General features: G+C 42.8%; 2 protein-coding genes across 2 annotated transcripts in view; one reads left to right on the top strand and one right to left on the bottom strand.

The window, feature by feature from the left end:
- poln (polymerase (DNA directed) nu) overlaps positions 1-4,531 on the top strand; it is a 56,244-nt gene extending 51,713 nt beyond the window's left edge. The window contains exon 24 of the mRNA XM_065950922.1: positions 184-4,531. Coding sequence (XP_065806994.1) covers positions 184-276 — 93 coding nt within the window. The 3' untranslated portion in view covers positions 277-4,531. The remainder of the gene's footprint in view (positions 1-183) is intronic.
- nat8l (N-acetyltransferase 8-like) lies at positions 2,980-25,924 on the bottom strand. Its single transcript, XM_020640297.2, has 3 exons — positions 25,339-25,924; positions 23,969-24,133; positions 2,980-10,716 (listed from the first exon to the last, which is right to left on the bottom strand). The coding sequence occupies exons 1-3, from the start codon at positions 25,640-25,642 to the stop codon at positions 10,349-10,351; spliced, it is 837 nt and encodes a 278-aa protein (XP_020495953.1). The 5' UTR covers positions 25,643-25,924; the 3' UTR covers positions 2,980-10,348.
- Between the last annotated feature and the right edge of the window lie 86 nt (positions 25,925-26,010).

Genomic DNA, 26,010 nt, shown 5'->3' with positions numbered 1-26,010 from the left:
GCATAACTTGTATCCCGCAGAAAATCACCTTTTTGTTTATACATCCATTGTTGTCGCCTGTTTTTGTTAAACAATATACCTTAAGACAGTTTTTTTTAAAGAATCACAAATGTATGCCTGACTTTTTGTTTCATAAGAAACGGTCTGTATATGTCCTGATTTTCTTATGTGTGTGTTGCCCAGGTCCCCCTGAAGGTGGCGGTCTCCAGTGGCAAGTCTTGGGGATCCATGTCTGAGCTTAACATCCCTCCAACATCTCCCTCTCAGGCTTCCTGACTCATTCCCTCTTCCCTCGCTTCCTCTTTCCTCCATCTTTATCGAACACAAGCTCCCTTTTCTGCTCCTAGCGTTCTCCCTCTGCTCTGTCAGTGTGCTCTCGTCTCTTTCCGTTCCATTTCTCTCGTCGCACAGTCTCTCTCGGTCTTGCTCTCCCTCATTCTTCACTCGTCCTGCATCCACATTGCTATGGAAACCAGGCAGTATCTGGGGGCAACGGCAGGAGCCACAGACTGGATCGCACCAGTTCTTTTTCTCTCTCTCTCTCTCTCTCTCTCCATCCCAGAAAAAAGACTCCCTTTCCTGCTCCTCTGCTTAGTTTTTACACTCTCCTGTTAAGACTGTCCTCTCTGCTTTATTGCCAAGGTGGAGCTTCATATTTCTCTGGTTGTTCATGTGTTTTTTAAAAAGGCAGATCGGTTGACCTACTGTATATACATGAAATATGCTGTTTTGTTTCATGCAGAAAATGTTCCTTTTTCATGCTTTGCCACATTAGCTTGAATTAGTCTGCGAGCTAACCTGTTGCAGGTTCCCACTTCATACACGTAATGACCTTTCCTTCAGGCAGTTTTTTTATGCTCAGTTGGCGCTAGCCTTCATTTTCAAGTTTGCACGTTCTATCTAAGTGCATTTTTAAAGGCTGATGTACTGCATTATAACCTTGATTTTAACAAATGTTATGAATCCTGTTCCAGAGAGAAATTGCAGGAGAAATAAGAAATAAAATACTTCTAAATCAGGTCTGATTTGTTGATATTATATTTTGTAATGGCATAAAGCTATTATATTTTCAGTGACATTCTCTTTAATACAATTTATCTTTCCTACAAAGCAGATGATCTAATTTTGCTCAGCCCTTAACGTCCAGCCCCTTGCTCTCTGCAGCTCATCTTTTATTCGCTTACTCTGCTCCAGCCCACTCTCCTCTTTGTCTTGCTCATGCCCCTCTCTCTCTCTCTCTCTCTCTCTCTCTCTCTCTCTCTCTCTCTCTCTCTCTCTCACACACACACACACACATACATTCCATGAATGCTGTTACACACACTTGAATATCAGTCCCCGGCTTCCAGGCACACTGACCGAGTTTCCTTGTCCCTGTCAGACACTTCTAGACTGTTTTTGCCCCTTTTGTTTTATCCTCCAATTAAGACCCTGAAGCAAAATGGGTCTAGTCAGTGACATTTTAGACAAAGACTAAACCCCCTTACCAACTGGGAACGTCAACCTGCTAATTATAGGAGCTGTTTCTTGTTAAGACAGCATGAAGGTGCCATGTGGGATATTGAGTGTATCCGCTGAACAGTTCTGTCTTGTCATGTTTTAACACTCCTCTAGATTTCTTTTTCCGCAGCCCTTCAGTTGCTGCCTGTTGAACCCGCTGACAGCGCCGTGAGCGCCGTGGTGTGAGAGCCGCTTTTCTCACCGGGTCAGTACGAGCATTTCAGAGCCAGAGCAATGGACAGTGTTATGGAAATCTCCCCCTCTATTATCTCATTGTTCAGCAGTTTAGGGGTGCACGGCCGTCCCCCCACCCCCCACCCCAACCCCTCTTTGAGAGGGGAGTGTGAGACTGGTATGTGAAAATTCTAGAGGGAACTCTGCACTTTTCGAGTAGTGTTTCAAAAATTGGCAATGTGGTAAAATAAATACTCGTAAAGCTGTTTTGAATTTTGAGCAAGTCAAAAGAATTTGTCAGAAAGTCAGGAGGAGTCCATCAAGATGAAAGTTCTACTACCACTTTGTGCTGTCCCTCTGTGAAAATCATCATGCTTGTGAGGGACAATTACGTCATTTCCATCAATCCACATTTCTGCAGAATTACCCAGAGTTCATAGCAGACATGGTGAAGGAAAAGGATGCGAGTTTTCTAGCCTCCCAATAAATAAACAAATGCTCGTATACTGAAGAAGTGGTCGATAGTTATAGTTTTTTTTTTTTTATGTAAACATTGCGAGAATGGACAGGGAGGGAACATAGCAAATAAGTGTATCTGTAAGTGAGAGCTCATTGGCTGGCTTATCACTGATGTAGCTATATGTAGCATGTTTGTTCAGTCTTGTTTTTTTCTGCCTAAGTCCCCATGAAGCAGAACTTTGTTAGAATCTAACTGGTGTTGTGATGTATTTCCACATCAACAGAATAGAACCAATCACGAGATAGGAGGCGGGACATTACGTGAGGATGTTTCTGACTGGATCGTTAGCTTTTTAATAGGGGGAAAAAAATGTAGTAAACGCCCCTGAGTGCAAGATAAGTGCTCCAAAGTAAGAGACAAATACCTTCTGGAGATCATCTTGTTTTATCTTTAAAATGGGGTATCTTGTTTTCAGACAAACTGGGATTTCATGATCGTGTGTCCAATTACATCAATATTTATTTCTGTCTGTTTCATAAGCAGCTAAAAACTCCTCACAGGAGCTTTAACTGAGTTAAGCCTTCACTCTAATAACCTGTACCTCTTTGCAGGCGCCCATGCCCGAGGGTCCCTCTGAAGCCTCCAGTTGTCAAGGGCAACAGCATGAGCTTCCCTTTGCTGCCATGGTGACCACAGGATGTGTAAGTAGGCCCTGCAGCACACATCCTCACTGCTGACACTTGCATCGCTTCTAATCGAATATCTATCTGGATTTATTCCCACTGAGTGTCGTTCCCTCTTTTACTCTGTGATGAAAAACAAACTTTATACTGTTGCAACATATAAAAGCTTTATGCATCATCATTTTAATTGATACAGTATATGTACATCCATGTTTCAATCATCGTCATAATGCAGAGAAATGCCATCTTTACATCTATACAGTGTTCCAGTTGTTGTCAGTATAAAAGAAAGGGTTAATAATCACAATAATAATACCATATGGTAAAACAGCAGGCTTCCAAAGGAATGGCAGAAAGGGAACTGAAAGCTAATAGACCCCCGATTAAAACCAGGTTGTCACTGCAGGCTCACTGAGGTTGGGCAGAGCGGTTGTACCAACAGCTTCTACACCGGGACAAGCTTTGTCTTCTTCTTCTTCTCTCCTAATAAATCTTCTAAATCAATACATGAGAATGTTCTCTTTCAATAACCCAGGCACTATCTCACAGTGGCTCTACTAGACATACAAGAGGACTCATTTCTCATATTCCTAACCGTAGCACCGCCCCCCCCCCCCACAAGTCCCCAACACCTGTTTTTCCAAATTCCCTGTTAGAATTTAACTCCCTCCTTCTTTAATCCATCCATCCATCTATCCCTCCTTCCATTCCTCTTCGAAGGCCGGCTGGTTGACCCGCCTGCCTCCCCACAGTGCGTCTGCATATCACTCCCCTGCTGTGCTTTGTGCGGGTCGGTTTCGTAGCAACATACAACTGCCATGACATGCCTCCAGGGCAGAGAGAGCCTCTCTTTGCGTGGCAGCAGCAGCAGCTTTGTGTTAACTAGATAGCTCCATCTAGAGCTGTGCTAGAGTGTGCTATGAGCTAACAGAGCTGCTGCTGCTGCTGCTGCTGCTGCTGCTGCTGCGTTCGAGGCTCTCTCTGACATTGTGAGAGTTCAAGCAGACAGACGGCATAAGGGAGGCTGTGTCAGTGCCGGACACCAAGGCTAAGATGGCGCGCACTGTAGCTCCTGAAAGCAGCAGCTGTTAGTCGGTATGGGATTGTCATGAGGTAATCCAGATGAAGACACCTGCATTACTGTAGAATCTCTTTATTAGTGCTGTAAATATCTTTAAAATATATTCTTATATATTTTAAATCCAAAGTTTCTGTTACAAAAGGAGTAAAAATGACCCCCAGATTCTATTTACAGTAAAATATACTTTACAACTTTACAGTTCCTAACTTACAGATTCAAAAAAAAGACTTTGAATCTCCCTTGTAAGAAAAGTCAACACGGTTGAGAGTTGCGATTGTGGCAGCTGCAGCGTGTTTTTGATTTGATTAGTTTGTCGATCAGAGTGGTGGTTGTTGAGTTGCAGTGCATGTCTCAGTGGTGCAAGTTTACCAGGAGTCTTTGTGGTTTGAGAAGAGACTAAACAGCAGATTTCACTTTCAGACTGAAGCTACGCCATCTTTTTCTTCCCCCCTGTCTGCTTGAACTGCTCACTTTTAGCCTCCATGATTCCCCCTCTTGTCTTTCCCCCCTGTTTCCTTTTGACATCTGTACAAATATGCAGAGGTACACCTGTGTACTTCAACTTTAAAAAATAAAAAAAAAACACACATCTTTGACACGTCTTTGTAAAGAAAAATACAAAAAAAACAAAAACAGAAACATTTTACAATCAAACACCCTTCAGGCTTGGATATTATGAGTTGTAATGCGTCACTGCCACTGTTAGGTACATTTTAAGGTATTTCAGATCAATGCAGCATTTCATGTTTTAGTCATATCATCGTTGATAGTGTGTCATGTTTTCGGGTATTTCTCTCTTTTGTATTTATTGCTTGATTGGATGGCACGTGGGGAGGATTTTTGTTGAAGAATACCAAGTTAGTACAGGATTGTGTTGAAACAAAGCAGCCACATAAGGGACCAAAAACGCAGCAATTACCAGTACTGTCACCTTTGGCAAATATTCATCTCCAAAAATAGCTGTGGGTCGTAGTGCGAACATGGTGGATTGTATATCTGCCTATGATGCGTACAATCCATAATACAGGTGAAAGAGAAACTGGAATCCATTTTCTTCATAGGAAAGGTAAAAAAATCAAACTATCTGTACCGTAATAGCAAAACAAGACACAGTTGTGCTACAAGTGCTTTTGTGTTCTTGGCACCTGTGGCCTCAGTCCAGAGTGAGTCCTTCTGTATTTTTGCCACAGTGGAGCGAAGTCCTCACCAGAGGTAGAGAGAGAGAGAGGGAGTCCATGCTTTGGAGCTCTGTGGCCACAGACCTCCTCCCACCACACGCCCACACAACCCCCCCCCCCCAGCCCCCTGTTTAACTGCCAATGTGGCACATTCCTCCCTCACCCCTCGCCCTCCTCGTTAGGTGGAACATTCCAGACGATAGCCATCTTCTGAGACAAAAAAAAATGAACTCCATCGGGTCGGTTAAATCCAGCAAAGAAGACAGGTTGCAGTAAAAAATAATACAATTACAATGTGTAGAGATACGGCTATTTACAATTACACAGAATGTCTAACATCTAATGCAGTGGTTTAGTCACTGAATGAAAGAACACAAAGCTGCTTTTCATCCTTTTTTTCCCCCCATCGTCATTCTTCTCATTCACAAAGTAAAACAAACAACCAGGAAAGATTTAAAACAGAAATCTTTCTAAGACCGTAAATGTTGGCAGTTTACATTCATGCCTGTGAGTGTTCCCCCCCCCCTGAGGACACACACCATCAGAGGAACACAACACATCCACAGGAGCTGTACATTTGTGCACTTTTAATGCGTCTTCACCAGTAGATAAACTGAATGAAATATTGATCGTGACAAATACTGCTTTGTTTTTTTTACCGTCTGGCTGGTTTAACCGCGAGAAATTCTTTGTTAAACTTTGAATCACTGCTGAAGTTGTAGCGTCGGCTTTCAGTCGCCTCAGCTCGGGCATCACATGATCATTTTTTTGGGTTGTAAAGCACTCATGACTTAAAAGAGCCTCCTCATCATTCGAGGCCTTTATGCAGCATACCTTCTCAATCCTCTCAACACACTCGCACTCAAACAAATCACAGAAAAGCAAATGAAAAAAAAAAGTTGTTTGTTTTTTTTCTTGGATTGTACATCAGCAAAACATTTCCGAGGAAAGGTTTGTAACTTCATTTACACACTCTGGTAGGAGTTGCATTCGGTTTGACGACGACATTCTAACATGAAGTTATGTGTTTTCAACGGGAGGTGAGAGTTTACAGGGCATAGCATCCACATGAAGTAGAAAAACAGACATTGCTCGGACTTGAAATAAATGCATTATAGTAAGTCAGTGCACTTCATCTTTACAATTCAAAATCCACCCTTTAGGTACCCAAAGCCATGCAGTCCACGCGATATGACAACTCCAGTGTTTGATTCCGGTGCATAAGGCCTTAGCGAAGGCGTAATGATATCGTTTGGCTAATGTTCTTGTATGGATACTTATTTCATCCCCCCCAAAAAAATTACCATGGAGTATTTAAAATTTCATCTGGCAATAAAACAAACATTTGCAGAAGCAGAAATGGCTCAGATTTGACAGACTTCACATGTTGTCATCAAACGCCAGACCACAGTTTATTTTACAATCCACCTCAGCAAAAGCCCACCTCTCACTCTAAACCTCCAGACCTCTCCCAGGTCTATTAAAGAGTCGTACAGGATGAGCTTAAACACACTGACGGCAATCACTGACACGAGTTATATAACTACTATAACTTCTATGACAAAATCTAAAGCCTCAGTGACGCTGACAGCATCATTGGAAACCGTGAGATCAGAAATAAGTGCAGATTTACAGGTTTACAGTCTGCTATGAAGTCTGATTCTGTCATCTATCTCCTGTCACCTGTTATCCTATAGTTTATTAGTTGTGTAATGTCAGCGTTTTCTGTTGCTCCAAAAACATCACAATGTGGTCCTCTTTTAACTCTACAGCAACAACCAAGTTCAAAGCAGACGCATCAAAGTGTTGTGAGGCATCCTCCACATGTCGGCCCGTTAGATGCATCCCGTGCAGTTTAGACTTTTTTGTATTTGTCCAATATTACTGTCTTTGTGTCTGCTTTTACTTTATTTGATGAATTAATCTTGATTTCATTAAAAGACAAAGAAACTGTCGATTGCTAAATCTCCTCTAGACATGGTTTGAACACATGGCCAGAAAAAAAATGGGTTTAAGTAGAAGGTATGTCCCACTTCTTATATGCAGTCTGTGGTATCTACATCCTTAAATAAAAAATATATAGAGGGGAAAGTTTAATCCAAAGTTTGGTGCAAAGAAACAGGGATTTGTTGGCATGATTCTGACACTAGTTTGAGGAAACACTGATATCACCAGCATCGCCCTGAGCAAAGTCTGACCTTTTGACACTGACTCTATCCTGCTGCCTATGTATCCATTATCTGCATATAATAAACTTGACATTTATGAAATGAAAGATTACATACTTTTAGCAATATTTACTGCAGGGGAATACTTGTTCTCTTGTGCCAATATCAAATACCCATTAATGATCTTCCACAAGCGGTTTCTATAGAAGATCTCATACCCACTGTGACCAAAGAAGGAAACAAACTTTCTATCCATCAGTCAGTGATCAATCAGTCTGAATAGCATTCGCCTCTTTTAAAATTTAGCAAAACTCAGAATTGAAAAACAACTTATCCACAAGGGCTTGCTGCCTCCCAAAGATTAAGGAGCCCTCTTGTGTCTGGTACTAATTTCACACCCTTGTCTTTGACTCCAGAGGATAAAAATAATTTAAAAATGAAACAAACTGTTGTAAAATTACACGTCTATGGTTCCACTGTATGCCATGTGCTAGGAGTCTGTCCCCTAAAAGTTATATTTGCATTCAAAGACACATTTCATGCAAATGGTACAGTTGTTCTTTTTTTTTCCATACAAAGAAAACACACATTTCTTTAATATGTTCATCTAAAAAAGAAGCTCAGTTTCTTTTTTATAATATATATATTTATATATTATATTTATAAATTGTTTTCTACACTTTTCCAGGGCAGGCACCGTACACACACCGGGTACAGAGGCATGCCACACTTGCATTGCTTTTTGCATTCTACAGTTGGTTGGCTGGCAGGCATGATGTCATCTAGGCAGAGAAACATACACAAACACAGTATTTCCTTCACTTCTTCTGTATCATCTGCTTACAAGCACACGTCATCAACCTAGCACCTGCCTGTCCCAGAGCTTTTGACACTGCCTTGATGACATCATAGTAGGGGCGGGACTTAGGGTTGGTCCAAAAAGCTTTAAATGGAATAATAAAAGCAGTGCAGCAAGGCTCTGTGGCGCATGCAGAGATGGGCTGGGGGAATGGGCGTGGCCTGGGAAAGGAGAGGTCAATGGTCAGTGGAGGGTGTGCAGGGTTCAAATGGAAGGTTTGGGGTCTAGCCCAGGGTTGCAGACAGATTCATGAGTGGGGGGTTGGGAGAGTTCAGGGGGAGGAAAGGGTGGCAAGGCAGAGAGGGGCCATTGCTATGATGATTACATTTGTATTCAACTTCTTTTTTTTTTTTTTTTTATCTAATTTTTTTTATTATTTGATTTTTTTTTGCATTTCACTTTTTACAAACGATGACTCGTGACGACACAACTTAGGCTCAGAATGGTGAATGGCTGAATCTACTGCTGGTTGAATGGTACGAGGATAGAGATGGAGAGGAGTGTTATGGGAGAAACTTTAGTTCGCTACATGAGTTTTCAGCTGTATACACGATATAAATACATGTAGGAGGAACACTCATGCCAATACATTTGTTTAAATAATGAGTTGCTCTTTGTGCTCAGTTATGTACTGTAGGTTTGCAAGTATTGCTCATATGTTTTACCCAAATTGACCACCAATAACCTGGATTAAATATGTGTCATGTCGACTGTGGCTACTTTGTGTTGGCCATACTTTGGACAGTAAAATTTGCATATTACAATGGGGTAATTTGTTTTTACAAAATTACTAATTATCAGTCAAATAGTAAATACACGGAAAATTATAGAATTTATATTTCCTCGATCAGTAAACAAATATTTAGTACATATAGAAAGTAGTAATGTTTTGTCAGATAATACTTGACTCGTAGCAAGAAAAATGCGTATCTTTTCACGCAAAAATAAAAAAGGTTAGTTTTTCATCAAACACAGAAGCGGCATGGTCTTATGTTGGACCATGGCTTCAACACACACAAAAACAACACACTCTGAACAGTCACACACACACACACACACACACACACACACACACACTCACACACAGACACAAGCTCTGACATGCAGCTATATTGTTTCTCGGGATCTGTCAGCGAGAAAGTTCCTCCCTCCAGTCACCTCAACCAATCAGAGACCCTCTCCTCAGCTTCAGAGAGCAGAAAGGCAGCAATAAACTGAGGATAGGAAACAATAGAATGGCAGGGAGAGATCCAATCAGATAATCAGTGAGGACGAAGAAAAGCAGGGTTATGAGAGAAGATGCACTGTGTTGATTCATATCCATCCAGGATGCAGGAAACACAGCACATATTCCGGTAACAATCCTGCCATCCTTCTCTCTCACTGTGGGGGTCAGTAACACACTCTCGCTGTGCTTCAATATGGTGTCTTGAGAGACTGGAAATCAGCCAAATTACTTGTTTTTCTTGTGAGTGTGCAGCCTAAATTGCACACAAAAGAAGCGATATTGTAGAAGTATTCTGAAAGAGAGTGTGTACCACAGGCTCCCTGAAAAGGTTTCGTGTGTTTTGATCTCAAGAAAGCCATATTTGCCCCTCCCAACCCATCCATTCCTCCGTCCACCCCCACTCAAAAAAGATGCAAATGTCTTCTTGCACATCTAAGCCCGTCTGTTGAATTTTTTTGCTGTGGGGAAATCAGGGGAATGTGGGAGGGAGGGGTAAGGCTAGAAGTAATGGGGGAGGGGCATTGAAGGCATTGGGGAGTAATGAAGGGGAGTATTGATCAGGGACGTGGTCATGAAACTAAAGGGGCCTGGGAGGGTGCCTTGTCGGGGTGCTAGTTGGATGTGGTATATAAAAGCTAATTTTCTCACACAATGAAAAGGGAGGGGTAAAGGTACCAAAAAATAGCTTAAAAAACCGAGATAAAGAAACAAAGTCTCATTTAAAATGTAAAAGTATAATACAAAAACAACAGCAACAAAAGCATAATAGTAATGAAGACGTTAGTGACTTTAAATATGAAGTAGAAGTGTTAAGTACTCAAAGTTATCTCTAATGACACAAAATAAATAAAAGCTGTCAGAGGAGAGGAAGCGGTCGAGGCTCTCAGGTGACGGAGGGTCGTTGCTCTCTCTCTCTCTCTCTCGCTCTCTCTCTCTCTCTCTCTCTCTCTGTCCCTCTCTTTCATCATCTCCATCTCCCCCCTCTCCATCTCTCTCTCTCCCTCTCTCTGTCACCTATCACTCCTCACGGAGCTGCAGGCGGTAGCGGCTGTAGCGGATCTGGAAAAAGAGCCTCTCCAGCGGCGAGCGGCTCATCCCAGGAAGCCTGTAATCCTCGCTCTGGCCCGTTCGGCGGAAGCCCAGCGACTCGTACAGCTTGTGGGCGGCCAACTTGACGGCTGTCGTGCCCAGGACCACGGCGGCGTAGTTGTTGCGCAGGGCAAACTCGAGAACGCGACGACCCAGGGCCTTTGCGATGCCTTTGCCGCGGTAGTGGGAGTCCACTGACATGCGCCGCAACTCGACCGTGTTGTCGTCCTCGCGTCCTTTCGCCGCCACTATCCCCACCACGCGTCCGTCCAGCAACGCCACCCAGAAACAGGAGCCTGACGGAAACAACAGAGAACAAGTTTGAGTTGATTTGAAAGATTTACACTTATGAATAAACACAAACAGTTAAAAGATCTCCACCACTCATGTCTGTACGATGAATATGAAGCTGGAGCCAGCAGTCAGTTAACTTAGCTTAGCATAAAGACTAAAAGTAAGGGTGAACAGCTAGCCTGGCTCCATCCAACAGCAACAAAATGGTCCTACTCTGGCCTACAATTCTACAATTCACTTAGCAGATGCTTTTATCCAAAGCGACGTACATCAGAAAGTAAGTACAACACAAGCAAGGATCTAGAAAAAAGGGAACAATGTCAGTAAGAGCAAACGATCAGATTTGAATCTGATTGGACACACAGGTGCTGACAGGAAGTGACCAGAGGCAAAGCACAACATTGAGGGCAGTTCTTGAGAGCTCTAATCAGTATAGAAACCATCTTATAAGTCGTCGTTATCAAACACAAACCATCGTCACAACCATCATCATCATCAATAATATGGAGACCATCATCATTAAGTTCGTTGGTATTCATGAAAGAGCTGGGTCTTTAGCTTTTTCTTAAAGGTGCAGAGGCCTCAAACACTCAGTATTTAACACGTGCTTAATCTGTACACGATTCAAAGTAAATGCAGCCAATCCGCTGCTGGTGGGAGCTACACGCCTAACAAAACAGACGTGAGTGGTGTCAATCTTTTATTCTAACTGGATTAAAAAGTGAATAGATGTTCTTCCCCAAAAGTCTAATCATTTCTCCAACATACATTCCTTAAAGCATGTAATTTAGACGTTTAATCTCTAAACTGTTTTTTTAAAGACTCTCACATTGAGTTGCTCCAATATACTGTGAAGCCAAAGACCATATGTCACATTTCTATTCATATAATGAACCTTTGCTCATGGAGAGAAATCAATGCTCTAACATAATGTAGCCACATTATACAAGTGTTTACAGAACCTTAAATAAAAAACTTTGAATTTGAATAATTGTATGAATGAATCAGAAGGACAGGGGTGGTTGATGGGAGTGTTTTGGCTCCAGAAAGTCAAACCCAAATGAACGGCCTGTCTTTCCATTAGCAGCACGTTGCATCATGCCCTAATCGCTGAAACGCTCTGAGAGGAGGGGGAATAGAAGAAGAGAGGATGAATGAGGAGGGCAGGGACCAGCGTCTGACTGGAGCTTAATGGCATTAGCCACTCAGGGAGACACTGCTGATTAAAAGAGCAGGCATGACGGAGCGGTCACTCAGGGCTCACAGTGTAGTGGAGCAGAGACACTGATCTCATAGGACAGCAAAAGTTTAGGGGGAATTCGTCATAGATAATTTGGCAGTTGTCTGGTTTATAGGATTAAATTGAAGGGATTTTCTTTTTATTGTCAATATTTAAAAACTGGAGGGGAAAAAAACTCAAACAGATACACGAGAAGACTAACACAAACAAACACCAATTCATTCAAAAATGTCAGCAGACAATGCTCCTCCACCTCAGCTCCGCTTCAAGCTTTAATATCCCCACATTTTGACTATTCACGTTGACACTGACTGATTGTGCATGTAAATCACTCTCATTTCTCACCTTTTCTCACCAGCCATTGTGTCTGAGGTATGTCAAACTGAGCTACAGAAACATTCCTGTTTTAACTTGAAATACTACTGCATCACGAGCTGCAAGCATCATGAGCTTGAATATCTGTATCTCTGACATTTTGAGCTTCAGAGTAGTCCCCGCACAATGTGAGAAAAATATGTGAAGTGCGGAAACAAAGAAAATACTAAAGAGTGCACACAGAATATTACTCAGTTTCTGTTCCTCTGCAGTTCCTCATGATGCAACACATTCCTCCTGAATGAAAGAAAAGTTTTTCACATCTTAACGGCCACCTATTAATCTGTTGATTGAGGACAGCTAGCTTGAGCTCCATTTGACTTCATCAAAACGGCACGTCATTCAGATGTCATCATACCCAGACTTCCATCCAATGGATCAAATGTATCCATGTTGAGTGAGAAAACATTATTTATTTTTTGCTGCTATTATGATATGTTTATTCCTAATACCGCAATTAATCCCTCTGTTGTACATATTACCCACAATACTCATCATCGGAGTTCACGGATGATTAATCCTCCATTAAAAGCACACAGAATATTATCATGAGTAAATAATGCTGTGCTACATCATACTTCCTTTGAATCTGAGCCATGCCTTCTTTTAAAAGCATTAAGTGAGCAGTTGTGTGCACTTACTTCATTTCCTTGGCAATCATAATCTTTCAAGGAAAATGCCCGTCTCTGCTTCCTGTTTATTACGTAACTACGTTCAAAACCGCCTTCTTTCCATCAATGTGAGCAGTATTTACGACATGTGTTGGCAGTGGTTACATGGTTTTGTATTAAAATGCCATCTGTTTGTTATAGATCAAGTTAATCTGAATCTTCCGTGACTGACCTGCGGACAGTACAAACAAATCTGTGTCCGTCTGTCCAATACGTCTGAACCCTGATTCTTTTTGGTTTGTGCGTAGTCTCTCTTTCCTAGTATCCTCTTTCCCTTTATTTCTGCCCTCACTATTACACAAACACACAGAAAACAGACGGTGCTATTAGCATCATGCACAGTGTGTTAGTAGGGATTTGATGCCCCTGCAGGTCGGAGTTAAACTGACCCGGAGGCTTCAGTTTCTGAATTAAACGACTATCAGCATCATTGTGGGTTTGCAGCTGCAACAGGAAAGTCAAAGTTAAACAGGGGTACGTAATCACAGGGAGACTGCCCACAACCTTTTTGTCCATAAACTCTTAAGGGGGCTTAGTTTTTTAACTATATGTGACAAGATTTGTAGTGCTGCATCATCTTAAATGGAAAAAAACCTGATTCACAATTTGAGACTGAAACATCTGTGATTGACTGCCGACAAGTCCAGGGTATACCCCGCCTCTCGCCCAATGACAGCTGGGATTGGCTCCAGCCCCCCGCAACCCCCAATGGGAAAAAAGTGGAATAGATAATGGAGGGATACATTAAAAACTTTCTCGACGTTTTTCGAAGTTTGCAAACAAGAATTGATCAGACATCTTCATCTTGTTCATTTTCTCTGTCCAAACGTAGCTCAGACGATGATACAGTTTACTGACGTTGCATCTCTGCATACTAAAAGTCATTCACCCTTAAGAAAGGCAACCAAACAGTCTTTTGTTGATGCCATTTGGGAACCCCAAAGTGTGACACTAGAGACTTTATTTATGGGATTGTCTGTACACAGTTTGTAATTGGTTAAGTATCTGGCGGGTTTCACTAATGCTATGGAATGATGTTTATTACACACAGATGTCAGAGCTGCGGTGTCAACTCCTGTGGCTCTCTGCTTGCATTATAACGCCGGTGCGCGGCGTGGTGGAGGGCGGGGTTAGTCTTCCATAAAGCCCTTCTGACCATCTGTCTGAAATGAGCCTGTGCCAGGAATGAGGACAGAACAGGAAGGCACGCGAGCCAAATATACAAATCTGCCTATCACACTGTCTGTATTACTTAACACTGCTTCTCATTAACATTGTTGATACACATTGGACATTAAACACGGGGGGGGGGGGGTGAGAATATATATCACATCTCTCTGACTGTGCTTTTCTTCTGAAAGCTGAGCTGGGTATATTAACCTCTACTCTTCCTGATATACCTCCAGGAACTTCACATCTGCTGCATATGGCACTTTAAACTGCATGGATTACACCAGCTATCATTGTTTCTGCTGGGAACTGCACTTCCAGGAGATGAATGGATGGATAAAAAGAGGGACAAAGAACCGAAAAGATGGAGATAAAGTTGAGGAGTGGGCAGAATATTAGGCTCCAGAAGGCGGCCCCTGTGATCTGAAGATGCGCCAGACTCTGCAGATCTGCTACTGAAGCGACGGGTTTATCTTAAATTTCTTTTTTTTTAGTTTCTCTAAAACAGACACGGTAAAGCTTGTCTTTGGCAAGGCACTGAGCTTGGGTTCTCTGGAATAAAGGCTTGATTTCAAGTTCATTCCACACTACAGCATGGCTCAATCATGGAGTCATGGTGCGCTCCGGTTGATCATGGAAGTCGGAAATTCTAAATGACTGGTCTGATACGTCTTCAGTAACGCCCCCCCTGAAGTTGGAATTCTTTTGAGCAACTTCAGCTGTCCGTGTGTTGTTTCCTGCCTGGTACTAGCTAACAAAACAAAGGTACACCATGTTGCTTTTCCAACTTGCAACTGGAATGCGATGAACTCGGGTGTGATGTCATTCCCAGCTCCAAGTTCGCAGGTAAATGGAACGCACCATTTGTTAGCACTCACGTTTTGACCAGACTGAAATATAACTCAACAGTTCTGGGATGGATTGTGTTCATGTCTCCCAGAGGATTAATTTTGATGATTCCCTCAGAAACAGTTCGGCTAAGGCCCCCCCCCCCCACACTTTGGCCTGGGGCGGTTTGCTCAAAGCATTACCAGAATGGCTTTAGACTGTTGGTCTCGTCGAATTTCAGCTTTCTGGCATCATTACTCTTTTTGTGTGGCAGGCTGGAGGAATGAGGGCTCTGTTTAGCAAGTGAGAGTCAAACAGACCGAGTGATAGAGCAGATTTCCCTCTTTAGACGGCCAAGATGGTCCTCTGTCATAGATTGGGTGTGAAGAGTTTGGCAGGTTGTCACGAGAATAAATAACGGCTGGAGACATTATTGTGTCTGACAGTTTTTAGAGGAAAGAGGAAAACAGCCAAGTAGTCAGACATTTTATGTATTAAAAGAACTGCTGCAGGGTTTTAGGATGGTTTATAACGACGATCTTTCTCTGTTGTATCCGTCTGTCTACATATGTCTTCCCTCTTTCCTGTTGACGACTGTTGGTTAAAATCCAGGAGGGACACGCTGCTTAGTCCTGCATGTCACCACAAGGAGTGATTGGGGAGAGGAAATTGATCTCAGAAATACCATCCCCCTCCAAAAGAACCAAGACAAATATTTGCCCATTTGCTTTTGAGAAAAAGTCACAAATCCCCCCTGTTGCTTCATGAATGCATAGCTTTGCTGAAGAGCACGGCTTAATGCAGTGTTAAGAGGGTGCACAGATCATCTTTGAGTGTGAAACTAAAGCTGGAAAATCGTATAAATGAGCTCACTCACTCAGAAAAAGGAGTCATTGCGCGACAGGGAAAGAGGCAAAATGAAGAAGATCATTCATGTGTCCGCTGTGAAAGAAAAGGCGAGCAGAGGAAGAGGGAGGCGAGGCATCTGCGTTAACAGTAATAGTGATGAGCCTGAAAGGATCCATTATTGCTGTGAGGGCAAACGAACGGGGCGGAGGGGATGGGATGGGAGGGGGGGAGGAGGAGAAAATCTACCATTATTACAGAGGGGGGAGGGGGTCCTGAAGAATACAGATGAGATCTCAAGACGAGACATAAATCACACTAGAGAGTGAAGACCAGGAAGAGGAAGAGCTCTGCAAATCCTTCCTCGTGATTCTAAAACAAGCAAGAATCAGATTACTGTGTTCTTCACACCACAGATCATATTTCTATTACCACTTTACAGAGATATTAATAAGCCTCCGTGCTCCGTGTGTTGAAAATACTAAATATGGCACCCATGCTCGGACACAGGGATCGTTTTTAGGCCTCTAAAAAGAAAGACGTTTTCCTTTAGATGGAACCAATGGAGTTAATTCAGTGTATAAGCGTTCAGTCTAGACGACGCCTCACAGTGCTGCACTGAGCACTCTGTGGGTGTAAGCCCTGACAGAAGCCTTTAAGTAGCTTGGCTCTGATATTAAAAAAATGTATTGTTTCAATGTGCTCTGATATCTTAAGAAGTAGCACGATTATTATTTTATAATTCCAGATGTGCTCGTGTCGTTTGCAAGGTGTTAAATGGAGAAAAGGCGTTGCTGCTGGTGTTCATCTTTCCACCTCAAATACATGTTGTGCAATATAAGACAGACATTTTGTTTGGGCTCAGGAAGAGCAAGTGTCCTATAGTAGCGTTTCTCAACTGGGGGGGTCGGGACCCAAAAGTGGGTTTACATGGGTCGCTAATTTGTGCCTGGAAAAAAATATAGTTTTAAAAAGTCTATGAAGCACTTTTTCAACATATTTGTTTAATTTTGTTCCGTCACATTTTGTACTTTCTGAGGTCCAAACTGCACGGTTTTTCATTGAACAAATCTTGATTGGTTGAAAAATATCGGAAATTGGAGTCGCGATTTTTCATGAATAATTTGGTGGTGGGTCCTGAGGCTGGACCAGTTGAAAGCCACTGACCTATAGGAACATGGTTGACTGCTTTTCTCTTACTTTTGAGCGTATAAACAGGCGGATGCACCAAGCCATGATCTGCAGCTGCCACAGAATCAGCAATTAAGTTTATTAATTATTTTTAATCACTCCCTTTTTGTATTTATAAAAAGTTATCTCTGGAAGCTTTACAAAGAGAGCAGGTCTGGAAGTTTAGCGAGACTCAACATAACCCGTTATGAGCCAGAACAGGGCAACATTTGGACACAGTGGCAAGGAGAGACGTTCTTTTAAGAGGCAGAAACCTCGAGCAGAACCAGACTTATGGATGGACTGCCATCTGCTGCGGCTGGACGAGACAAGATGGTGCAGAAACAAACAGAGTGACACACCCTCTTCCTCAGGTCAGGGTGCATGCTGGGAGTATGGATTAGCCTGTCATGTATAACTCATGCCTCAGCACTTTCCTGCTCCGTCACGGACAAATGAGGGGCGAGAGGGGAGGTGACGGTCAAACACAGGATGCTCTGTGCAGATGTGCTCACAAAGTCACAACCGTGCAGTTACAGAAAATGAAAAATTCATGTGTATCGAAGGCTGGGTTTAGAGTAGAGCCAACCTTTCGCATCAACTGGGCCGTTAAGTCAAAGTTAATATGCAGAGGGGATGCGAGCATTGACCCGTGTGTTGTTAAATTGAACTGTTTCGTTTACAGAGAACGACCCACACATCTGTGCATGTTGTTTGTTTGCAGGCGTGCAGGTACGAGCGCATATTTCACACACTTTATTTTGTGCACGCAGCTGTTCTCATGGCTGCTACTCTCCCCCCCCCCCCCCCGCTTCTCTCTCCAAGGGTGTAAAAGGCGTACATCTAACCCTACACACTGCACGTTTAGACTGTTTAGAGACCAAAAACAATTCATTTCAACTCTATAAAGCAATCAAGTTATAACCAGCCTCTCAAAAGGCGGGCTTAAAAAAAACTGTTGTGATCAAGACTTGTGATTGGTCACCAGAGAATAAAGATGGTTTGAACATGCACAACAATGCTGCTGACATTCAGTCTGCTCTTCACAGTGAGTGTCTTTGTTCAGTATTGATTCAAGCAGAAAGTGAAACAAAGGATGCAAATGTTCACGTTCTTTCAGCAGCACGTAGCAAAAGTAACAGACCGCCCGAGGTCTCTAGTTTCTCTTGACGCACAGACTCAGGGCAGTGATCTTCAGGTTTTGATGATGTATCAGAGACTAAATGAATCTGATCTTTAATTCTAACATTTTTCAGCAACTGTATCAGCCATCTTGACAGCATTAAGTACAGCTCCTTGTGACTAAAAGGAAAAGTCTGACACTTTACTTCCTGGCAGGGAAATGTTAGAGAGAGCCAGGTTAGTGTGTTCCTCTGTTTCTGCTCTTTAAGCTAAGCTACGCTAACTAGCTGTTGGCTGCAGCTTCACATTTAGGGAGCACATACTGTATGTGAGGGTGGTTTCAATCTTCTCCTCACCAGAACAGAAAAAAAAACCTGATTAACCGTCAAGTCTGTAAAACATGAACATCAGAAGGGTTTCTGAGTTTAAAGCAAAGAGCTCATTTGTCTGTATCTGATAAATACATTTAATGAAAGTCAATACAAAGTGACATTAATGTACATGTTTCTATATTTATTTATTTTGTTTTATTTTATGTGTTTTCTCTGTTGTGTCTTGGGATATAAAGGTAAATATTTCATGTGATCCTGATTTCACTCAGTGTAACTAAGTTAAATGTTATGGTATTATTTTGGTTGATAAAAACGTGTAAGTATGACTGATGAAGGCAATAAAAATAATTATAAAAAAAAAAAAAAAGAAAGTCAATACAATAAATGTTACTTTACAAATTGTCGATTGAGGTTCTAATTATTTTTCAAGAGCTCGATTTAAGATTAATTTGAGTGTCGATAAACTGCAGCTATGAGACTCTAAATCTGTTTTATTACATTTGTTCTTCCTGCGTAAAGTTTTGCCAGGTTTCTCACTTTATGAAAATGTCTGCCAATTAAAACTCAACATTTTCTATGTTTTCTCCGCTCCTATAAGATGTTGGTGCCCCAGCTGGGAGGAAACAAGACTTCCCCGGTGCCAGGATGATGGATAACCCAGATGAGCCACTGCGGCGCCTCCCCTACACCTTCAGCGTGATGAGAAATAGAGACGAAGAGGAGAAGGAGCGATACAGGTGAGAGAGAGAGAGAGGGGAAGGAAACAGAGTGGCTCTAACAGCAACAGGAGGGAGGGAGAGAGGGAAGAAAGACGTTTTAATCGGAGGAGCTCAGCTGTGTTGTCACCCTGGAGATCCGTTTGTCTTTGTGCTCACCAGGAAGCTGTTTGTTTCTGGTTTGTTTTTTTTTTTGTTTTTTTTTACACACACACACAAAAATGTATCTCACAGTATGAGGAGCAAACCCCCTCCCTCAGATGCCCCCGTTTCTCTCCAGCACTCTTATCACCTCACACAGTTTTCTCTTTCCCTCTCTGTCTGTCGTTCAGAGCTAAAATAAGCACAGCAGTTACCGGTGCAGAAAGCTAATCACACACACACACACACACACACACACACGCAGTTGTTATAATGCCCTCTGCATCGTGAGACCCTGCAGTGGTCATGACGCCTCATTAAACAGCCTGTGTTACGGCGTGGGTATCACTTCCCGCCAGGAGGATTTGGCTCATTGTCTAATGCTGCCCTCATTAAATTATATTCACTTTTTGAGCACTAAGCGGCTTTAGATTGACCTGTAGTGGTGGAGCGAGGAGCGCGTGGAGAGCGTGGAGGAGAAGGGAAACCTTCCTCTGCCTGTATCTGCTTTCCTCTTTCAAGTCAAGTTTCTCAATATTTGCCTTTTTTCTTTCTCTCATTGGAGGATGAAGCGATGGCGTGTATTAGAAGTGGTCACTTAGACCGTCTTTTCTTACAAGACGAGAGCGTTTCTTGACAAAGGTGCTGACAGGGGGAAAAGTGCAACAACATAGCACCATAAGTAATCACTTCTCGAGGTGTTTGTGTTTGTTAATGTTTGGAGATTGTTTTTAACAGAGGTGTTTAAAAAAGCCTTTTGAATGCCTATGTGCTGTTCTTCATGTTTGACACAATAGCTGTTGCATCCTTCCTGATTTAAAAAAAAAAAAAAATCACAGCTAGGGCGCTGAAGGCCTAGCAACCTCGGCACTTTGCTGCATGTCATCCCCCCCCCCCCCCACACTCTCTCCCCTCCTAACATTTCCTGTCTCTCGTCAGCTGTCCTAACTATAAAGGCAAAAAGTCCAGAAAAACAACTCAAAAAATATATATATAATTCACAGCTAAATCTGCACCAAAATAATCTGAGGGTAGCTGATAGCCAGCTAGAGCTTCATCCTCCTCGACTTCTTTGTCTTATCCATTGTGATAGATTCAGACTTTTGCGATGTGTGTGTTTTGCTCATATTGGGATAACGAGGAAATTGAGATTTATTGTGCATCCCCAGTTTAATTAAATCAAAGTAAACTCAGAGTTATTTGTTATTAAAAGAAAAACGAGCCAAACATAATATATTTTACATAAACACAAATCAGTACGCCGTGAAGCTGCCACTTATCAAAACATTTTGTGTTGCATTGTCTAGATTTGATATGTCTTCACATTCGAGACGATGGTTTCATCCAAATTGTGTCGATTTCATTTTATTCACTCAGTCAGCCTCAGTCTGAATCCTGCAGCTGATTGAAAATATCATGGAAATGTTTGTAGTTTTTTGGGAGTTACTCAGCGGTTGTTTTATTAAAATGAAGTCAAAGTTTGATGCTTGGAGGAACTATCATTGTGTTTATGGTTTAGATCAGCTGACTGCACTCTTTAGAGCAACAACACGTGATGAATCATATTTCATCTGTGAGGAAAGATATTCAATTAGACGAGAGTCTCATGTCTTCATCTGCAGTATCTCTCTGCACTGTATTTCTTCACACATTATCGGTGGATGTATTGATCGCCAGATTGACTCATTATTGGTTTATCGCTTCCACTGAAGGACAGAGGGAGAGAGAGAGAGAGAGAGAGAGAGAGAGAGATGGTGGAGAGGAGGAGGAGTCCCAAGTGCACAAAGAGATTGGTGATAGCAGATGTTGTATTTCCTTAACATCCGTTTGAGTTTGTCAAAGCTCAAACTGAGCTGCTGAATTTGAATAATGGATTTTAAGTAATTAAAAGGTGTGCAGACTTCTTCTGTTAGCCTTTTTTAAACACACCCTGATTACTGAAATCAGACTGAGAAGATTAAGATTCAAGTCAAAACGATCAACATTTGATTTAATATCAATCAATGAATATGTAAAACTGTTGATGTTTAAATACGCTTTGATTAGGAAACTCACTTACAACCAATCATATTTATTCTCCTACTGTTTCTTCACTTTGCTTTACGACCTCTCTGACTGCACACACACACACACACACACACACACACTTTATTATGTAGTAAATGAAAGAGGTGACAGCTGGCCTTTAGAGACAGCAGAGTGAGTGATCACAGCACACACACATACACACGCAGCAGATAAGAGTATTGATTGGTGTAATTGTTTCATGCGTACAGGAACATGTGGCTCCGGCTAGCTTTCATCTTTTACCCCAACAGACTTTAATAAATTCTGATTACGCTTTCATTTTCTAAAAAGATTACTTAAGGAAGTCTTAAAGTGTTTCCTTTTTTAATCTCCCCCCTCCCTTACTTTCCTTCTCTCTTCCTCTCTTGATTTAAAGATGTGATTCTCATTTGAGTTGATCTATTGCTGAGCTGAAGAGAGACAATATTTAAATTATGTGATTCCATCCTCACCAAGACATTTCAGCTCGTGGACACCGATTGAAAATGATGTTTTTGGGCTCATAAAGACGAAGAAGCAGCAGTTCTATGCACACCCCACCCTCACACCTTTAATGGACATTACTAGTCCTGATTGTGGTGCTTACGTTTACTTTGAATACAAGTCCATGTCAAGCTGATGTTCCAACAGTTAGCCTTCCCATTATCCCTCATGAACACTGTGTTATCAGATATTGTGCCTCAAATGACCGTCTCCACACTACCTCTGCTAAAGAGTTAAGATAGCTGCTTATAGCCTGGGAAGCTTATTGCAAGCCCCACCCACCCACACACACACACACACACACACACACACACACACACACACACACATTCAGACAGATTTCCATCCAGTCATATTCGTCCGGCCACTCACAATTCTTCATCTAAACATCAAAGAGAGTCGCTGCTAACGAGTACGCTATTGCTTCACTTTCAACCAGACTTGATGAAAGTTCAATGTTTCATTCAAACGGTGAGTTTTGCCTCCTAAATCTTGTCATTTCAACCAAATATTTATTTTGTGAAACTAGCTAGTGAGCATAGCTACCTCCCCTCAACATCACTGACAAAGTAAGGCACAACCGCTGGAGTTTTGAATAAAACAACAATGCTCAGCAACAATAAATAATTTTAAAATTTCAAACAAATATTGATTACTTGTTTTTGATTAGAATTAAGAGTTTAGTAAATGTTTATTAGTTTAATTATGTAAATATAAAAACCACCGCGCAACTGACATCAACATCAGATTTAACTGTTGCTAAATCTGTATTGGATTTGTGACATCACATTTTTTCCACTAAGCCCCGCCCACTTGAATTAGTCACAAAGAGCACAGACAAAAAAAAGACAAAGTTTTCTAATAAATGACTAAAACTGATCTAACTTTGGTTTAAAAAAAAAGCAAACAGTGTTTATAGGATGTGTTTGCAGAACGGCATCACTCATTTTTAAGACGCTGACGGGATGAACACGTTTTCGGCGCCTTTCAGTGACATCATCCCTCTGCTGTGATCCACGTCACACTGTGAACATGATCACACACTCCTAACTGTCATGACATCCTGTGTATACAACACACACACAGAGACATGAAACATCGCAACAAACGACAGAGACATATGTGGTGCCCCTCTATCTGGACTGCACGTTGGTACCCAGGTGTTGCCCCCCCCACCCCCCCCCCCCCCACCCCCAGGGCAGCCCCCCCTCCGGGCCCATTCAGTTTGCATGGATATAATCATTAGCATTGTCCTGGGGCAGCGGTGCCTGACCCCCTCTAAACCATCGCAGCCCTGCGGCAATAATGGGAATGCTAAATTGCAACTGTGTGTGCAGTGGATTACCAGGCCAGAGGGCACAATGTCAGAAAGAAAGAGACAATGGGGGGGCAATTTACTGGCTTAACTAACACCTGCTTTTTATACCAGCCGGGAGGTGCAGGTTAACTGGGGATAAAAGGGTGCAAGAAATTACAGTGCAGCAGGAATGTGCGCAAAAATGTGGCATTTTTGTGCTCCATCTCATCACTCGCCTCTTCAAGAGAATAAATAGTTTGACGTGACACTACAGGCCGATTGATTTTGTCCAATTAGAAGCTTAAGCCGAGGAAATGAGCCTTGCCGACAGCGAGTTTACTGCAGAAAGTGTATCAGCAGTTTTCTTCTCCTTTCATGCAATCGATAGCCCTGTGATGCAATGCCTTCCCCATCCCTCCCTCTCCTCCCTTCTTTCCTGAGACCAAGAGATGCTGCTCAGAGAGGAAGCAAGTGTGGGGGGAAGGAGACGTAGAGGAGGGTGGAGGAAAAGGAAAGCGGAGAGACAAGCTGCATATTTGATGAATTGCCTGAAGACGCTCTAGAGCTGGCTAGTTGTACACTTTCTCTCCCCTTTCATGTCGCTTTTCAAGGCTTTTGTTGCGCTAATTGCTTTAAGTGTGTAGTGAGATTTTTCAAGCCACATCCTTTTTTTTTAAAAACGTATTTAACTGAAATCAAAAGTAGTGGCCGAGCATTGCCTGCAGACAAACAAGACAACAGATATTGTTCTAATTAGAGACACTACAGTGAAAACAACATCCCTCCCTCTTCTTACCTGTGGGTGTCATGTAATAGGCCTCTATGTCAGCCATGTCCGTGTTCAGAGCACAGTCCAGATAACTCTGGATAACCGTCCTGCTGTAGTAGTAGCGCGCGCCCACCAGAAACAGAGGCGCACAGCAGGTCAGCGTGACGGATTTGGTCACGTAAAAGCACATTACTATGGAGAAATGGAAGAAAAATAAACGACACCTGTCAGAAGAGAGAATCACATGTTTGATTTTTGGCAGACATTGACCCCAAACAGACACAAGTGAAACAATTGCACCAATTTAGTGAGAATGTTACATTTCATCAAGGGGAGATCAGTATGAGTTTCACACTTGGCAGTAAAGTTACATCATCAGACTGTGAAGTAAGACACACAGAAGCTGCAGGGAGAAACATTTCAGTGTACAGCTTTGGGTTGTGCATGTTGGAAGTGAACTCATTGAAACCAGTACTGGAGTAATTAGTCGAATGTGACGCTGGGGGGCGCAAATGGGGGACACAAACAGGCAAGGCTTTAGGGATGCTGCATAGCATGTTGTTGCGTGGCATGCAATAACCAGGAGTCAGTTTAGACAGAATGATTTCAGTCATCTCCATCGATGAGACGCATACAGACGACAGTGAGGATAAAATCTTCTTGTGGGATTTTAAGGGCATGACTGTCATGTTTTGAGAACTTTCCGAGTATAATAAACGTAAAATGCTCATTTAGTCACGCAGAAACTTTTAGCTCTGAAGTACATAGAGGTTTGTATGACGTGAACTTGGCGTCGAGGCTTCAATCTGCGCCGCCAAACATCAACAAAAGCCAAACGAGCTCGGTGCATAAGTGGCGCATAAACTGCTGTGCAGAGGCGAGGGAAAGGTGGGGGGAGAGAGAGAGATTGTGTGTTGGGTTGTGTGCGGGGGATTTTTTTTTTTTTTTTTTTTTTTTTTTTTATCTAGTACGTGCGCGCACCCTGTGGGCAATTCCTCATATTCATTCACTCATTCATTCACGACACACCGGCATGTCATCACTTCAGCAGCAGGCCCCGCCGGTTCCACACGTGCACCATGCGCCCGGCCATGCCTTTTGTTGCATGATGAGCAACATGCCGGTAAGTGCCGGCGGAGAGGAGCTCAGTGTGCCGCTGCAGAGTCATTCAACCCGGCTGTTAGACGGAGAGTGCAGGGGAGACGTTTGAATCGTGTGGGATTTTAGACAAGTACCTCAAATGAAATCACATGAGTAGGCAAACATCAAGGGGAAAGCAGAATCTGAAAGTGATACCTCCTTCATGCATTATTAATGAAAGGCATTACGCAGAAGTTTTCTCCAGCATTAAAAGTGGCTCTGAGGCCAAGATGATGTTGTGTAATGATGGTACCTACCTGTCAGAAGAGCATATAAAAACTGAGTCTTGGGCTGCTGTCTGAGCCCCCTGAACGCAGTGTTGGGTATCCTCTCCATAATGCCCTCGTAAAAAATGCGCCGCACCTCCTCCTGGTCCCCGCGCTCGAACTCGCGGATAAACACCGCGTCTTTCCCCACATCCCGGGCCTCGGCCGCGTTCACAGCCGCGCTGGACGGAGGGGAGCTCCACATGATCGACTCTTTTTTGGTCCCAGGTATAGCGTCGTGCTCGTCCGCAACAATTTTAGTCTCGCAAACCATTTTGGGAGACGAACAATGCATGCACCTGGCCGCGGAAAAAACAACCACAGTTCGGAAGAAGAAAAAAAAAACGGGGGGGTGGGGGGGGAGGAAGAATGGAAGTGAAAAAATGGATGATGCGTGAGGTTTTTGTTTTAAAAACAGAGAAACGATGGAAGGGGAGGAGACGAAGGGGGATGTTCTGCTGCAACCCTGAGCGTTTCTGACGACCAAGACTTGCCGGCGTGATTGGAGCGGTATTTATAAACGCGCGGGGCGGGTAGATTCAGGTTCAGGGGTTGGGGTGGTCCTCCCGCTGCACAGATTGGTGGAGGCGCTGCGCCGTTAAACGCTGATGGATGGACGTGGGGTGGGGGGTGGTGGGGGGGGGGGGGAGGGAGGGAGAGAGA

The sequence above is a fragment of the Labrus bergylta genome, chromosome 22 (assembly GCF_963930695.1).
Source record: "Labrus bergylta chromosome 22, fLabBer1.1, whole genome shotgun sequence".
Lineage (NCBI taxonomy): Eukaryota > Metazoa > Chordata > Actinopteri > Labriformes > Labridae > Labrus > Labrus bergylta.
The sequence above is the reverse complement of the archived record's forward strand: the minus strand, read 5'-3'. Positions and strand labels throughout refer to the sequence as shown.

Bases quoted from the DNA above. Each gene is read 5' to 3' on its own strand.
- nat8l (XM_020640297.2), bottom strand. From the start codon at position 25,642: ATGCATTGTTCGTCTCCCAAAATGGTTTGCGAGACTAAAATTGTTGCG. The intron at 24,134-25,338 runs GTAGGTACCATC...ATTTCTCCATAG, and splicing joins TTTATATGCTCTTCTGACAG to TAATGTGCTTTTACGTGACC. The intron at 10,717-23,968 runs GTAAGAAGAGGG...TGTTTCCGTCAG, and splicing joins CTATTACATGACACCCACAG to GCTCCTGTTTCTGGGTGGCG.